We start from the raw sequence: 17,839 nt of genomic DNA, 5'->3' as shown, positions 1-17,839 counted from the left end.
GGACAAGGATATTTGATCAGGCACTATTACATTATATCCTTATCTTATTATATCTGCTTTTTATTTCTCAGTCTATTGGCTTCTACCTCTCCCATGCACATGCTATTATTATTATTACTTTTGTTGTTGTTGTATATTCATACATCCGAATGGATGTTTTTATGTTCTTTCTTTTTTCCTTTAATGGCTACTCAAAGTGCTAAATAAAAATAAAAAATCGTCCGATATTGAAAAAAGTCCATATATCGGTCGACCTCTACTTCTTGTGTGTTTTTCTGATGTTTTGAGTATTTTTGGTTGAATTCTTGTCGTAGTCTTGTGTAAAGAGTTCTGGTGTATTCTACTCAACTAGAAGTACTGTTACTTGATTGAAATTGTACTCAAGTACAAGTAAAAAGTAGCTCAATTAAATAGTACTCAAAGTAAAGTTACTAATTACTTTCACTCCCCAATGTTTATTGTTGGTAATAAATCTTGGTACGGTTCCCTTACATAAAGTAAACATCTGAAGTAGAAACTTAAAAAAGAAGAGACAATTTTGCACAGTTGTAATTTAATATATTTTTCACAAAGGCATCTGTTATAAAATAAAAGGTTTGTGAAAATGTAGAATTATTATTATATTTAAATAAAATAACACCAGTGGAAAGAACTTTAAAACTGAGAAAATAACCTCTATTTAATGCATTACGTTTAATCTGATTGGTCGCTATGATGTGCATTTGATTGTTGTCTGGTCATTTGATTTTTTTGTAGTTTCACAATGTCTGTTAATCATTTTAAAGCAAAACATAATAATTTACTCTGTAACGTTTAGGTATAGAAATGTACTGTAATTTACTTCTTTTAAAATGTACATAAGTACAAGTAAAATTACTGTTGAAAAAATATACTCAAAAAACTCAATTACAGAAACTTATCATTACTTTCACCTCTGGCATTAACACAGGCAAAAACAAAGGGTTTTGTCATCTTTTTATGTTTTTCATCATTTAATTTCTGCAGTTCTAATTTTTTTTTTCTTGTTTTGAGTTTTCTGAGTCATTTTTATGTTTTTTTTTTTTGTTTGTCACAAATAATGAAATAGTGTGGCTTGTTGTTTTTATCCAGCTGTGAAGGCTTCACGCTGTTCTTGTGAGAGGACAAATGTCATCACCTCCCCAGTGAAACCAGTGACTTTAATTACCATCAACGCTAAGAACCATTCACTGCACTACACAGAACATCTGTATTCAGGTTGTGGTTGTAATGTATTCATGATGTTGAGATATATATATATATATATATATATATATATATTTAAATTAAAGTATATGAAAATGTGAACTTAATCAGAGCTAATTCTGACCAATCAGGGGTTATTTCTGAGTTTTTGGCAGGGTAGGGTAAAGAGGCGGGACATGAGCTGATCACAGGAAATGTCTGTTTTGGTTTTTAGGGAATAAAAATAATAGTTAAGTTACAGTACAAATAGAAGTTCTTGCCGACAACTACAGTAAATCGGCTGAATCTAGACTAAAACTAAAACAACTATGATGTCAGAACGGATATTCAACAAATAATACACAAAGGACAATTAAATGACAAAAAATACACAAAAGAGGAACAAAATTGCACAAAAGGGGAACAAAATGACAACAAAAAACAAATAATGAAATACACAAAAGGACAAAAAAGTTTTGTAAAATGAATTACACAAAAGAACCAAATTACACAAAATGACAGCACTACAAAAATACATAAAAGGACAACAAAATTCCCCAAAAAGATGACAAAATTACAGAAAAATACACAAAAGGTAAATAAAATAACAATAAAATACACAAAAGGACATCAAAATGACACATACCAATATATAAATGGGGTCCATTTCCCCGAATGTGTCATTGACTACTCCTCCTTTGAATATGATGAAACACTCAGAGCTCGTTTTCGGTAATTTCCAAATTTATGGGACATAGTCCTGTGATATAACGTTTCAAAGGTTTTTCAACATAGATAACGATTATGCCTCACAATTCATTTAGGGGCCCAACCCCCCTTTTTTAGGCAATTTTCATTGAAGTCGTTTTCTCAGTTATTTGTGAGTCAAATATTGTGACAGTTGGTGGTACCGAATCATTGACACATACCAATATATGAATGGGGCCATTACTCCAAATGTGCCACTGGGGCAACAGTGGGCCCCATTTTTTCAAATGACTACGCCGTTAATGCTCGTTGAATCGGGTGGTAATTTCACATGAACATTCTATGAGTGGATGTCAAGAGCCTCTCTGAGACCTTTTTGAAAGGTCATTTCTAAATTTATGGGAACATAGTAGGGATGTAACGATTAATCGTAAGGCAGTTAAAAATCGATTCATAGGTATCACGGTTGATATCGATTTTTTGAAAATTGAATCACAGTACTTTTTTTAACCAGCAGAGGGCGCTATCCACAAGTGTAGGCGGCGGGCGGAGTCTCCTAATACTTTCTTTCTGGCCGCCTTCTACTCTTAAATATGTTAATAAATGATTCACTACCCCTTTAGCACCGAAAGAATATCTGTAATATTACTTGAATATCTGTAAAAGTCACGTTTTTCTATTAGCTCTGTCTGCTAGCATAGCTTCTCTTCACTGCAAGATATCTGCATGCCAACCGACCACTGTGTTACCAGCGCCCTCTGCTGGTCCAAACAAATATGACGTAAATCAGTGTAATCACGGTTTTTTTTTTTTTTAAAGTCCAATTGTTAAGGCACAAAATACATTTTCAGTTGCACTTTTAAAAGAAAAAGAACTATTATGCAGTTTTGCATCGTTTATTATAGAACCAGAATTTAAATTAATAGGCTTCATTTTCATTTCTATTATTCCTTTATTTATTTCATTCAAGATGTATTTTTAGTTAAATTACATTGTTTTGAATAGTTCATCAAAACAATGTAAAAGGAAAATAATACAGTATTTTCTAGTTTTTTTCCCAAAAAAAAAAAATTGTCTACAGTCCCATTTTGTAAAATAAATTGTGAGAGAATCGTATCGTGAACCCAGTATCGTGAATCGAATCGTATCGGGAGTTGAGTGAATCGTTACATCCCTAGAACATAGTCATGTGATATAACGTTTCAAAGGTAATTCAACATAGATTATGATTTTATGTTGCACAATTTAATTTGTTTTACTTGGTGGAACCGAGTCATTTCACTGAATTCTCGGGAACGTGGTACTTGCTATTTGGCGCGAAGACGTTCCGCAGGCCCAGTTCATCAAAACCTGTTGGGTTAAAAAACCCATAGTTGGGAGGAAAATTGTCTAAAATATGTTCTCAATCTTGGTCTTGGTCCTTTAAAGTCTGTAATAAAACTGTATCTAAAGTGTAGTTACAAATACTTTATTAGTGCTGAGTTAGTTGAATGAGGCCCTAAAACGTTACAATAAGCAGAACAGACTGAGTGTTGGGACGGTTTATTGTCAGTTGTTCACATTTGTTCCAGTGCTGTCATAAAAGAGACTAACAACAACAACAAAGGATCCATGCACAACCATTTGATTTTAATGCACTCAAAATCTAACAAACACTGTTTTCAGACAGAGATAAAGATGTTTACACACATCATGTACAAACAGTGACGACGGAGTGGATTTATTATTTTTTTGTCCATTTGTTATTTTAGGGAAAGTTTTTTGCAAAAATGTGCTATTAACCACAATAATTATTGTGCAATGGGTATCTTCACATGAGGCTGGTCTGAATACTGGGAATACTGGAAAACTCATCATAGCACCTTACAACAGGGGTTCTCAACCTTGGGGTCAGGAGACACTTGTAAGGAGTTGCAAGATGCCTTCAAGAAACTAAGAATAATTTTTTTTGAACAATTTGAGCCCATTTTTACCCTTTTTAATGCAACTCCACCAAACAAGGATTTACATCTTTAAGATGACAATATACTATGGCACAAATAATAATAAACTTCCAGGATAACAGTGGATATTATTCAGATAAATATTTATGGATGGACCCCAAAAATCTCTCCCCTTTATTCCCCCTTATAGATGGTTCTGTCTCCACATGGCTGTTCTTCAATGTTCATGTCTGTGTTCAACCACCTTCAGCTACAGTGGGGGTCCCTGCTCTCCGGCACCTTTAGTTTGGAGGGTTGTGGGCTTAAAAGGTTGAGAACCACTGCCTTACAATACAAACACAGTAGCAGGTCATAGGGAAACAGTTCACAGTACAAACGAGTGCTAAAGGAGCCATGTCACACAAGAGAAAACAGAGATTGTGCCGTTTCTGCTTCTTTTAGCTCAATTGTGCTAGCGTTTCTACCTCCACCAAGGAGGTCATATTTTAGCCATCTTTACTTTATTTATTAGTGGGAATACATAAAAAGTACTTCACAGATTTTAACAGAATTAACGTTATGTTAAACCGTAATTTGTGCCAAAAGGTATATAATTTGAGGGAGCTGTGTGTCAGATATGAGAAGGAAGTAAATTTAGGACACATCATCAGTATTGTTCCTTTGAATCAGGGGGTGTTTCGGCCTTTCAAACACCACTGTAGACACCCTCATCAAAGGTGGCCAGCTACAGGGTCAATGAAGCCTGAGTTTGCATCCTATAACGGTTTCCCACTTTCTCTTATCTGCAGCTTTGGGCTACTTCACACTCGGTCTGTGAATTTGATCTTTTTTTCTCCCTCCGAAGTGTCTGCTCTTTGATCTCTTCCTTTGATGTTCTCTGTGGCTATTCTAGCCAAAGATAGACCTTACATACTGGAAGATTCCATTCAATTTTGGAAGGGATCTAGATCAATATACCAATTCTGGATCAGTTGCAAAGAAAATTCATATCTCGGTTCGTAATTGTCTGATCTTTATGGAAATTGACTCACATTTGTCGGGTTGGTTCTTCAATGAATCCCCCAAAGTTTATCTGGATCGGATCTGGATAGCACATTTTATCACAATTATTCTAAAAAAATGGGGGTTTTTATACATTTAGACCTACTGTATGATTATTAATGAGGATATAAATGTGTTCCAAGCCTTGAAAGTGTGAATAATCATGGCACTATGATTATTATACTGATTTGGGATCAGTTGCAAAAAATAAGGAAAAATCCCTTTCTCATAATTGGTGAAAATTCAAATTGTTTGGGGTTTGTGCTGTAGTTTGTTGTTCTGGCTGTCCGTGTTTGTTCCTACATTTTCCAGTGTTATCATGGCTCAGGATGCAGACATTGGCTCGGAGAACATAAAGCTTTGCTGGTGGTCTGCTATTGGTTCAGCTGTTATATTTGTAAACAATTTTTAGGCAAGCGTATAAGTCAAGATGATGGCTATCAGAACACTTTATGGCAGGGGTGTCAAACTCATTTTAGTTCAGGGGCCAAATACTGACCACTTTGATCTCAATTCACATTATAGGTGTAGAAAACGTACCGGTAAGTTCAACATTATAAGGCTCTAGTTTGCACTTCCACTTGTAAATGATATGTGAAGTCTGTAAGGCACCGACAACATCCAAGCAATAAGTGACAGGTGTCAGTTTCTGGAGGAGTTTCACTTTGATATGACAAGGTTTATTTTATTCAGACAACTTCACTTTGATCTCCTGACCTGTTTCCACTCTCAATTGCCAGTCTTCCTCAGAAGTGTCTGGTGGATCAATTTGATGTGTCCTTTGAGTTTAAATTTCTGAGGAAAAGTTATCTGATTAAAGGAACCCTTAACATATTATTCAAAAAGAAGACAAAAATAATCTTGCTGGAATTGTTACGTGAAGTCAAGGAAACTTCAAAGTGAAACATCAAAGTGATCAGCAGATGCCTCTGACAAAAACTGGCAGTTGTTATTCGAAACGTGTCAGTCGATCAAAGTGAATTTCCTGAGGAACAGTTGTTTGAATGAATGAAACCTTAAGAAATTAATAAAAAAGACAAAATGAACTTGCTGGAAGTTCTTTCAGCAGACGCCTCTGAGGAAGACTGGCGGCTGACAGTCAAAACATGTCAGAAGATCAAAGTAAACTTCCAAGTTGTCTGAATAAAAGAAACTTTAATAAATTGTTCAAAAAGAAGCCAAAATGAACTTGACTTTAAGTTTCCCTGATTTTGTGGCTATTTAAAAAAAAAAATATTTAGGAACATTTTGTGGAATATTTGGGGGTTCTTTTAACGATTTGAGATTAAAACTTAGTGCCATCTGTCAAATATTGTGAAGTTAAGTTGAATTTGAGTATTTGGAGGGGCTGAGATTTATACAAATGAATTAGTTGCTAATTTACTCAATAATTCATGTTTTCTCTGATTGTTACTTTCTCCTGGGGGCCAAACTGGATGCCCCAAAGGGCCGATTTGGTCCCCAGGGCTTGAGTTTGACACATGATTGCAGTGTTTTTCTGCTTGCCTTTTTACGCTGATGAATTTCAACAACCAAAACTGAGATCAAAAGTATGAACCCGTGGTCCATTTTTTTTTTGTGCCTTGAGAAATACGTGGTGGTCTGCCGTCCGTTGTCTTCCACTCTGAAGGCACAGGATGAGTAGCTGCGGTGACGAGAGGGTTTGGCACTGAAGGTTGAGATGGTGTGGCATCACTGCGTCTTTAACTGGCTCGTCTCTTCTCCAGCTTCATTTTGAGTTCATCGTTGAACGCTAAAGGAGGAATATGGTGGAAAACAAAGAATCCAGGTATTTAAACTGAAGATAAAAACCCAGTACAGGACTCAATGTACCCACACTGTGTGAGAGGAGACGGGGAGTGGATCAGTCTCCTCATTGGATTGGTCGGTGACGCTGGAACCGATGAGGTCAGAATCCGACGATCTGGAGCTGGAGACCTGGGCAGGGGGCTAGTGGACCACCGATCTGTAGAACAATGAAAGTAGGGGATAATATCCAGTGTTTGTCAACATGTATGAATCTGTGATAACCACATTTATTTCTTTATTTGAATAATATCCACTGTTATCCAGGAAGTTTATTATTATTATAGTCATTTTAAAGATGGAAATCCTTGTCTTAATCAGAATTAAAATAGGTTAAAAGTGACCAAAAATGGTGGAAAAGGTGGTGAAATTGGATTTTAAAAACCACAGAAATTGGTTAAAAGTTGCACATTAGAGTGGATAAAAATGGACAGAAAAAGTGGTAAAAAAAGGATCCAATGTTTAAATACTGTATCTACTTAAGAGTGGCAGAGATTAGGAGTGATTTAGGTAGTGTCATTTAAGAAGTAGGAACAATAAGTTTAAACTGGCAATAATGGGCATGGCAATTTGTGAATGTGGTTTAAAGAAATAAGCATGAAATGTGTTGAAAAGAGGGTTAAAAGTGACAATAATGAGTCAACATATGTGACATTAGGTGGAAAAGTGGTGGAAAGGGTTTATAAGTGCTGGAAATGTCTTAAAAGCATAAAAGGTGGCAGAAATGGGATTGATGTAGGAAAAATACATTAAAAGGAGCAAAATATGGCAAAAAAAGTGATGAAAATAAGTTAAAATATGGCAAGTTTGGTGTAGTTGCAGAAAAAGGGCAAAAATAAGCAAAAAATGGGCTCAAATTGTTTATTTTTAGTTTCTTGAAGGCATCTGGTGACCCCCTCCCAGTGTCCCGCGACCCCAAATGGGGTCCTGACTCCAAGGTTGAGAACCCTGCTTTAGGTAAACCAATATTAACCTTGCTTTGGAGGCAGGGCCGGGGCTTTGGGGAGGGGGCTGGAGGGTGCGCTGTGAAGGATTCGTTCTCCGTTTTCATCGTTGGCTGAAACATACGCTGTTAAACAAACAAAAACAACAAATCAAGCATTTTAAACTCCATTAAATTCGCGTACGACTAAGTAATGAACTGTAAAAGTTTCCCTACTGATATTCTCCTCATACGGCTCCTCCAGGAGGAAAGGTTGAAGAGTCCCTGCTGTCTTCTCTACTAGAGCATCAATAACATCATGTAATGTAGCACAGGGAATCTGCCAAAGGAAGCCATAATATTATATACATATATCAGAGTACCAGTTCAGTTCATTAAACTTGTGAAAATTGTTTTTTTTCTTCATTGTATAATATTTTTACCACATCTTTTGAGATAGTTGTCTATAAAATGAATAAAATTACATGGTTTGCATATTAAAATAGGGATGGGTAATATTAGCAGCTGATATTTGATATAATATGTAATATCAGTTGTCATCGGTAACAGTTCTTCCACTGATATTGAAAAACCAATTGTTTTCTATATTGTTTGAGACAACATGTTAAAAACAATAACCATACAGTAGGTCCAAATGCATGGACACACACATAATAATATACTTATTGTTTTATTTATTTTTAAACATTTCCTTTTTGGTCTTTTCTATGCTTTAGTGTTAATTCTTTTCATGAACATTTATCATGACTTTTTAGAAATCTGAATTGACTGAAAATCAGTAAAAGCACTTTCATTTAATTTTAATTTATTTGTGCCAGTGTATTTAAAAAAAAAAAAAAACATATAAAAATAATAGATACATATTTTAATCTGGCCACAAAAGATTAGACAAACAAATTATTAGAATGTCTTCAATAGTGTAAACATTTAATATAAATATATATGACATTCCCCGAGAATTAACATTTGCTTCTATAAAAACCTAAAGCACTTGAATCTAATCACTTATATTTATATTTATTCAACTGGATGTTTTAAAGGTGTTTTATTTGATCATTTTATTGTCCTTTTTGGTTACTTTGCATTGTTGGTATATTATACTATATATTATATTCTTTTGTTATGAGAGCACCCTCATGTTTTTGAAAAATTACGATGAAATGCGATCTGGATCCGATCTGTTAAAATTCAGTTGAAATCCATTAAAGTAAGTACTTTTGATGTAATCCTGCTGACAAATAAATAATATATAAATGAATATATGAATGCAGGTAAAATACTACTCATTAAACCTATTTAAACATCAATGCACAGTCATATTTTTCATACTTGTGAAAGTCAAATCTGTCTTAAATTCTGACTAACTGCTTTAAAAATATGGTTACGAGCAGAAACGAGACATTTATTTGAGTTTTCTTTCATCGATCACTTACAGGATTCTCAACATCGATGACGTAACCTCCCTGGTCTCTTTGTGTGACTCTGTAATGTCTAAACACTGATCTACAGGAAACAGAACAAACAGATGTCAGTGATGACATGGTGCACACGTGTACGTACACACACACACACACACACACACGTACCCGTTGAGGTCCTGTCTAGTGGTGACGGCCAGAGAGCATCCGTCCCTGCCTGGACGCAGCACCATGTTCCCACAGTCTGGATGTCTCTCTAACAGAACCTCAGCTTCTGTTCTAGACACTGGACGAAAACACCTGAAGAAGAAGAAACACCCACAGGATTAGGCTCAATTACATTTTTCAATTACAAATACATCTTCAATTACAACTCAATTATGATTACAGTGTCCCAATTACAATTAAAATTATTATTTTCCACTGAAAGTAAATTATAATTACATTAAAGTTCAAATTCAATTGATCACAATTACTAAGCGTTTAATAAATAATCCCATGAAACGTAACTTTCCTCTTGTGTTAGCATCTGTTAGCATCTCTGATGGTCATTCCAGAAAGTTCTTTTTGAATAATATGTTAAGGTTTCATTTACTCAGGAAATGTGCTTTGATCTCCTGACATGTTTTGACTGTCAACTGCCAGTCTTTTTCAGAGGCATCTGCTGATTGCTTTTTGATGTGTCCTTGACTTCTTTGTAATAATTCCATAAAGTTCTTTCTGTATTCTTTTTGAATAAGAAGATAAACATTTTACTTTGATCTCCTGACTGAAGATCAAAGTACATTTCCTGAGAAAATAGTAATATAAAAAAATTACATATTACTAAAAAAAAAGACAAAGATAACTTTCTGGAAAAATTACGTGTCAATTTGTGTCAAACTCAAAGCCCGGGGGCCAAATCCGGCCCTTTAAAACATCCAAATTGGCCCACGGGGGGAAGAAAAAATGAAAAATTACAAAACGTTGCTGTAGATATCTCAGTAAAGGGGTTTCAAATATCTGGCAAAACTCCATGGCAACTTAAGCTCAAGACAATATTAAAAAATCAAAACTTTTCATTGAAATTATTTATTGAAATTAAGCAGAAATTGGGAGTAATTGTAAATCCCCTTATCATATCCAAACATAAATATTGGCATTTATGCAAAATAATACACTTTATTTAAAATATTTTTAAAAAAAATTCAACAGATTTATTTGGCAGTAGAACTATACAATTATTCAAGTGGAGTTTCATTAAATTTATCACAAATTCACTAAAACTCTACAGTATGTTTGTAGGGGTTTCAATTTTTAAATAATTTGACAATATTTCCCCAAATTAAATAAATATAGTCATTACCTGTCACCTATTGCTGGTGCCTTATATACTCTACATACCGGTACATACATTTATTTCATTTTATACACGATAAAGGGAAGTAGCACTGAACTAAAATGAGTTGGAACCCCTGAATTACGTGATAATAATTGAGGGGACACTCACGCTGGGATCTCCCCCACTAAGGGAACAGAGAGAGGGGAAGGAGGAGCCCGTGCTGGGTTACGACTTCTCCGTCTGGATCTTTCCTTGTCCACCACCTCCTTCAACATCTGCAGCTGACCTGGCAGCAGCGTGAGGCAGGACGGGACGTTCAGCTGCGGTCGGACACCAGAGAGAATAGAGAAATAAGACCAGACAAGATCCAGGAAGGCAGAGAACATAATATCAAACATAATTCTCTTTACATCGATAACTGAGTAGAAGAAGCCTTTCCAAAGCTCCCTGGATTCTAAGTTTGGTGCCTGGAAAAGAGAACAAAACGAGATGTCAGCGTGGAAATATGTTTATGTTTGTTTGTCTGTAAGTGTGTGTGTGTGTGTGTGTACTGTTGCTGCTGAAGTGGTGACGTACTAAATTAATGTTTTGTGTGCACAAAAAAAATCTGTGCGAAAAAATCATTAGTATTTGTAAAAGACATTTTGTGTCTGCACAATAGCTTTACTGTGTGTGAGAACTTTAACTACAAAGCGAGCATGCAGCTGCTTAAACTGTTTACTGTCATTAATAATTAAACATCACGTCCACGTCCCTCCCTTTATTAACTCACCTGTTCACTTGCATTATGTCACTCCGCCGTTTTTTAATCGTGCAATGTAGGAGGAAGGGGGCGTTTCCAGCGGGTGGCCCTCCAATGGTGTTTAGTAAGCTCAGTGCTGATTGGCTGCTCCACAAACGCAATTAAACCAGAGTCTCAATTCATCTCTGTATTTGGTTTTGTAGTTGTAAGAGAAAAGTTCTCACACATACACAAAAGCAATCCATGTACCCTTCGTTCTTTGGTTATTTCGTTTCAAAAACAAATAAAAAAAATTAGAAAAAACAGATTTTTTTTTTGTTTTATTAATTTAAAACCAGAAACAGGAAAACAGAAAAAACAAAAACCAAACAAGCAGCATTTTTCTGTTTTAAAATGAAATCTGGTTCTGTTTGTGAGATATCTGGATATTTACCAGGAAACTAGGACGAGAGCTTCATGTTTTAATCTCACCACACAGACTTTTATTCTGCTGCGTTTGATAAAAAAAATGATCCTGTATCATGTTGTTCACCTCACACTGATGGCAAAGACGTAATTTATGTGTAGATGATGTTTCGTTAAAGAGTTATTGATGGTGGAAGTCTGAATCTGCAAATATCTGCCAACTTTACTGAGCAGTGTTATGGTCCAAATAGTATCCAGATAAACTGGTGACTGGGCGGAGTTTTGCTCCCAGTCCGGACATAAAAAGACAAATAAGTCACATTACTGGTGAATTGAAATGATATTAATACATAAATAAATCAAAACCAAAAAATTACTGTGACGTAAAACATGCACATGATTTGTAGAGCCAGAGATGGTGTAATGAATCTACTGGCTGCTGTTAGCGTATTTATAACGTGCAAAATAAACATTTTTACTGCCCTCAAAAAAGCTGTAATTGTTTTTGCAAAAGTGTCAAATGGTAGAAGTTCTAACATCTATTGTTCCTCACACCAGCCTCACAGTCCTTCAGTCAATCTCCAGTTTATCTGGATACCATTAGGACCATAACACCATAAAACATAACATAAACATGAGCAGCTTTTTATGAGCTAAAACATCCACAGACTGAATGAAAACATGATCAGAACCAGAAAACTGATGAAATAAATCCTAAACAGTTCTATTGTGTGAGGAGACCTGGTCCAGGACCTGTGGAGGGAAACCAGGTGTAGTGGACTTCAGTTAGTGGACTTTAATTTCCCCATAAATATCTAAATATCTCACACACAGAACAAGATTTAAAAAAAAAAAAACACACACAAAAAACAGAAAAACGCTGCTTAACTGGTTTTTGATTTTTCTGTATTTCTGTTTTGATTTTAAATCAATAAAACAAAATAACCGCACCTTTTATTTGTTATTTTTGATTTGGTTTTAAAATGGATTCACCAAAGAACGAAGGATACACAGATTAAAAGCAGTTTTGCAGACACAAAATGTGTTTTCAAAACACAAATAATTTTTTTACACTGATTTTTTTTTTGCGTACACAAAATCTTTCTGATCCTAATTTGATCCCATAACGTACCGTGAGTTTGGTCTCTCCGTCCTTCATGCGGAGAATAAGTCGAGCTGCTTCGAGGTTTCTGTCCCGGCTGCAGTCGTCCTTCAGGGACACGGACCCACTGAGGTCCAGTTTCTCCACATACTGTTAAAGGACGAACACACGTATTATTACATACTATGACTTTTCCAACTCAATAAATAGCACAAATGAAACATTTTTTTTTACTATTTAAAGTTCAAAAAGTGCCACATTTCATGCCAGTTCTAAAACCATCATCATGAACAACTGATGTTTAAAAATGCAATGAATCCAATTCTTTGTATGAGGGCAAAATTTAAAATGCTAGTTTTTGAAATAAAATTCAGAAAATCATCTACCATGACCTTATAATTCAGATTTATGAACATTAAAAACACATTTATCACGTATGTTTACATTTCACAGTCAAACATTTTGATGCCCTGTAGGCAACATTTTTGATTTAAAAAAAAAAAAAAAAAAGTGCTGTCAACATTTTTCAAAGAAATATTTCTATCCTTTTTAAATAACCCATAACTGCATGTGGGAATGTAAGAAGAAATCAGTTTTGATTTATATACAGTAATAAAAAGATGACTCTTTCTTGGGATATCAAACAACTTTTCTTTATGCGACTTCTTCAACAGAACAATTTGGAAAAATCTCAGAATTTTTTGAGACCGAAGTGTGCAGATGTTGTGAAAATGTGTTAAAATGACAGAATGAGCCCATTACCATGTCAAATACATGCATCTTACCATCGACGAGGTTTTAATTTCACAATATCTTGTCCAACCCTTAATATAATTACATGTCACAAACCAAGAAGTGCTATAATCACACCTCTGATTATCAACTCTTCAGCCACAGGCTTCGTAACCGCTTCAGATCTTACACATGTCCGATGTGTAAAAGTAGAAACATCAACACATAAAAACTCTGATGAGGATCGTTTCTGTGCAAAGAAGGTCCAAATAATTTAAAAAATATTCCTGTTCATTAGGAAAAAGCTTCATTTTATTATTTAAATTACCACATTATCATCATCATGTCAGCATTTAAAATAATGACCAATCTGAGCATTAATACAGAATTGCTTTATGCGTTTCTGGACTTTTGTGCATTTGATTTTTGTCGTTTTTTGTTATTTTGTGTAACTGTGTTTTCTCTGCATATATGTTTTCTATTATTCTGTGTATTTCTGTTGTTGTTTTATTTATTTTTCTGTTATTAGGCTGGGCTACCGAACTCACTAAAATCACTACTCCTCTGTTATTGGTGAACAGATCAGGCTGAAATGTGGTGGCTATCATCTATGGATGTGTACGCATCCACGCTCAGAGCCCGATTTTTGATTTAAGAAAAAAAAATTGAAAGTCGATTTCTCATTTATTTGCGAGTCAAATTTTACAAAGGTTGGTGGTACAGAGTCATTGGCACATGCCAATATATAAATGGGGTCCGTTACCCCGTACGTGTCACGGGGGCGCCAGAGGGCCCCATTTTTCAAATAACTACTCCTCTGTTAGTTCTCGTTAGATTGGAATGAAGTTTGGTATGAATACTATCAATGAATATGATGAGATGCTCAGAGCCCTTTTTTATTTCCGGTAATTTCCAAATGTTTGGGAACATGGTCGCGTGATATATTGTTTCAAAGGTAATTCAACGCAGATTACGATTATGCCTCGTACAATACGATTAGGGGCCCCCTTTTTTCAGCAACTTCCATTAAAGTTGTTTTGTCATTTATTTGTGAGTCAAATATTGCGTCAGTTGGTGGTACCGAATCATTGACACATACCAATATATGAATTTGGCCCATTACTCCGTATGTGCCACGGGGGCCCCATTTTTCGAACGACTGCTCCTCCGTTAATGCTCCTTGAATTGGGCTTTAATTTGACATGGATATTCTATGAGTGGATGTCAAGAGTCATTTGACTGAATTCTCGGGAACATGGTACGTGCTACTCGGTGCGGAGACGTTCCCCGGGCCCGGCCATAGTTCATCAGAATGTGTTCTTGTGTAGTCATCTTGTGTTTGTTTTTTGTCATTTTGTGTATTTTTTCTGGGTTTTCCCAGAGTTTGTGAAATTTTTCCCTTTCCAAAAAATATTGTGTCATATCGTTATCGTGAGCCCAGTATCGTACATCGTCCCACCCCTAGTAATTTCTGCGCTTTGACAGAACATCTGTACAGGAGAGGGAAGGTTTAAAAAATGAAAAGTACAGTAAGTAAATGTGTTTCCATTGTGTGTGAGACCAGTCTATGAGATAGATAAACAAACATAGATACACAGTCAGTGACTTACATGAGTGTCCTTTGCGTTGTTGAAGAAATACAATGAATTCCCACACAGACACGTCCACAGTCGCCTGGAGGCCTGCCTCAGGGACAACAAAGATAAACGAGTAAAATAGGGATGAACGACTGTGGTGGTGATGGTGGTGACACATCTGTGTAATGGATACCCCCCCCCCCACCCCACCCCTTTTAAGTATTCAGTCATTTCCTGTCCCAGGAGGATGGAAGTGTGTGAGTATGGATCAACTCTGCACCTGAGCCAGGCTCACATTACATGGATGGAGCCTAATGAGAGCTGGGGGAGAGGAGGAGTAACAACATCCTTTATTCATTCATTCATTCATCGATTCATTCGTTCATCAATTCATTTATTCATTCATCACCACCTCATAAACACAACCAAAACACTCAATTTCACTTTAGTGTATGAGATGCACACTTGTCAGTGTTTGTAAATTATAATTGTAATCATGGAATAGATAATAATTCACAATTACGACTTAATTAAAATAATTTTAAAAATCTGTTGCTGATGTAATTCTAAATGAAATGTAATTGAGTTCAGATAATTGACTTCTCTTATAAAAATGTCAATTACATCTTAACCAAATGCAAACCTGAGGAACCATGTTATAGTTCTATGGCTTATACATAATGTACGTATAGTTAACAATTATTAAAATATGTTTAACATCAAGTTTTCCCACTGTCAGTTTTCCCATTTTACGTTAAAAAATAAATAAATGAAATGCAGGTTTTATTATAATGACACAAAAAAGGCTCAGATGCACAACAAAGATTTTAATACTAATATTTTCATGGATAAAAAAGAGAAACTGACTGAATGATTTATCTTTTATGTATTTTACAGCTGACCAGTTATGATAAGCGATGCTAACAGAAAGCTAACACATGGGGAAGGTCACTTTTAAGGGGTTATTTATTTCAGGCTCAGTAATTTAGATTAATTGTAATTGAATTTTAATTGAGGATGTAATTGTATTTGACTTTCAGGATTTTTTTTTTGTAATTTCAATTGTTAATGGAAAAAATGGCAGTCAACGTAACTGTAATTGAACATACATAATCAAAGAACTAATCGTAATTGAACATGGATAATCAAGGACAAAATTGTAATTGAACATCAGAAATGTATACGCAATTGAACATCAAAAACATAATTGTAATTGAACGTGGATAATCAAAGCTAAATTGTAATTGAACATAGGTAATCAAGGGTATAATCGTAATTGAACATCAAAGACGTAATCATAATTGAACATCAAAGACATAATCAAACATCAAAGATGTAATCGTAATTGAACATCGAAGAGATCATCGAAAATTGAACATCAAACACATAATGGTAATTGAACATCAAAGACATAATTGTAATATAACATCAAAGACGTAATCGTAATTGAACATCAAAGTAGTAATCGTTGTGAAACATCAAAGATGTAATCATAAATGAACATCAAAGACGTAATTGTATTTGAATATAAATAATCAAAGCAAAATTGTAATTGAACATGGATAATAAAGGATGTAATTGTAATTGAACATCAAAGACAATCATAACTGAACATGGATAATCAAAGTACTAATTGTAACTGAACATGGATAATCAAAGACGCAATTGAACATTTATAATCAAATACATAATCATAATTGAAAAATGTAATTGATTCCATCTCTGGTTTGTTTGGAGGAATAATAATCTTTGATGGCCAGATGTTGATGAGAACTGAGGATGTGTCGTGAATGGAGACATGGCTCGTTTCTTGACTTTATTGAACTGTCACGCGCCTTTTCTGTCATAATGAAAGCCTGCACGAGCGGACACCGCTGCAGCCTCGCCCGTCCGAGCGAAAAGAGGAAGTTCTGTGTGAATGAAAAGCGCCTCATCCACGCCCTCACACCGACTGACCACCACTGTCTGTCTGTCTGTCTGTAGTTAAAGCATGCACTGACTCAACCAACATGGTGGACACCCACCTTCTCCTTCGGTCCTCGCTTCTCCAGGTAACCCTCGTAGTAGCAGGGCGGGAGCTGCGCCCGGAGGCTCCCCGATCCGGAGCGCTGCCTGACGGGAGCGGCCGCCATGAGTGTCGCGGACTGGGCACCGATGGAGGACAAAGAGGAGGGGTGGAGGGGGGGTTATCAGGGACTGAGTGACACGCCTTTTCCTCCTGATGAGACAGACAGCTGTGGCACTAATCCAACAGCTGGATTAAAACTGCTGTTTCTGAGCCTCATCATCACTGCTGGGGGGGAATAATTATCATAAATTATTAAAGATTGTCCTGCGATAGGAGTCATCCAGACACACCTTATTGACTTATAGGTTTAATATAAGGATGGGCCACTATCACAGCGGGGGCCACAAAAAGCCATTGAATCTGATCCGAGGGCCACATTAACAACATTCATGTTGGGATTTAGAATAATGACCAATCTGAGCATCAATGCAGGAGATAAAATGTTTTTTTTTTTTTTTTCTGTTCTTGTAATTATGTGTCACTTTCTGCGTTTTTGGGGTCACTTTCTGTATTTTCCTCTCATTTTTGTGCAATTTTCTTTGTCATTATATTGTGTTTTACAAGACATTTTCTATATTTTGGGATTTTTTTGTGAAGCCTACTTTCTGCATTTCGCAATCGATTTCTGCATTCGATTTGTGTATTATGTCAGATGTTATATTCCTTACAACTTCTTGAAATACAATTTTTGGGAATTTGTTTTGGGGGTTTCACAAAATAAGACCAAGGGCCACACGTGGCCCCAGGGTCGCAAGTTGCTCATGTCTGTTTTAAGGGGTTATTTATTTCAGACGTAATTGTATTTGATTTTAATTGGAAAGAAAGGCCAG

The 17,839-nt window shown here is 35.7% G+C and overlaps 1 protein-coding gene across 1 annotated transcript; it reads right to left on the bottom strand.

Moving 5' to 3' along the window:
- Positions 1-6,038: 6,038 nt before the first annotated feature.
- On the bottom strand, positions 6,039-17,264 carry stap2a (signal transducing adaptor family member 2a). Its single transcript, XM_028472131.1, has 11 exons — positions 16,966-17,264; positions 14,975-15,046; positions 12,663-12,782; positions 10,794-10,850; positions 10,552-10,703; positions 9,231-9,362; positions 9,078-9,147; positions 7,861-7,963; positions 7,675-7,770; positions 6,733-6,861; positions 6,039-6,648 (listed from the first exon to the last, which is right to left on the bottom strand). The coding sequence occupies exons 1-11, from the start codon at positions 17,071-17,073 to the stop codon at positions 6,599-6,601; spliced, it is 1,089 nt and encodes a 362-aa protein (XP_028327932.1). The 5' UTR covers positions 17,074-17,264; the 3' UTR covers positions 6,039-6,598.
- Positions 17,265-17,839: the final 575 nt, after the last annotated feature.

Source organism: Gouania willdenowi, chromosome 17 (genome assembly GCF_900634775.1).
Source record: "Gouania willdenowi chromosome 17, fGouWil2.1, whole genome shotgun sequence".
NCBI lineage: Eukaryota > Metazoa > Chordata > Actinopteri > Blenniiformes > Gobiesocidae > Gouania > Gouania willdenowi.
The sequence above is the reverse complement of the archived record's forward strand: the minus strand, read 5'-3'. Positions and strand labels throughout refer to the sequence as shown.

Bases quoted from the DNA above. Each gene is read 5' to 3' on its own strand.
- stap2a (XM_028472131.1), bottom strand. From the start codon at position 17,073: ATGGCGGCCGCTCCCGTCAGGCAGCGCTCCGGATCGGGGAGCCTCCGG. The intron at 10,851-12,662 runs GTACGTTATGGG...TCTCTTTTCCAG, and splicing joins ACGGAGAGACCAAACTCACG to GCACCAAACTTAGAATCCAG. The intron at 7,964-9,077 runs GTAAGTGATCGA...TTCCTTTGGCAG, and splicing joins TCATCGATGTTGAGAATCCT to ATTCCCTGTGCTACATTACA.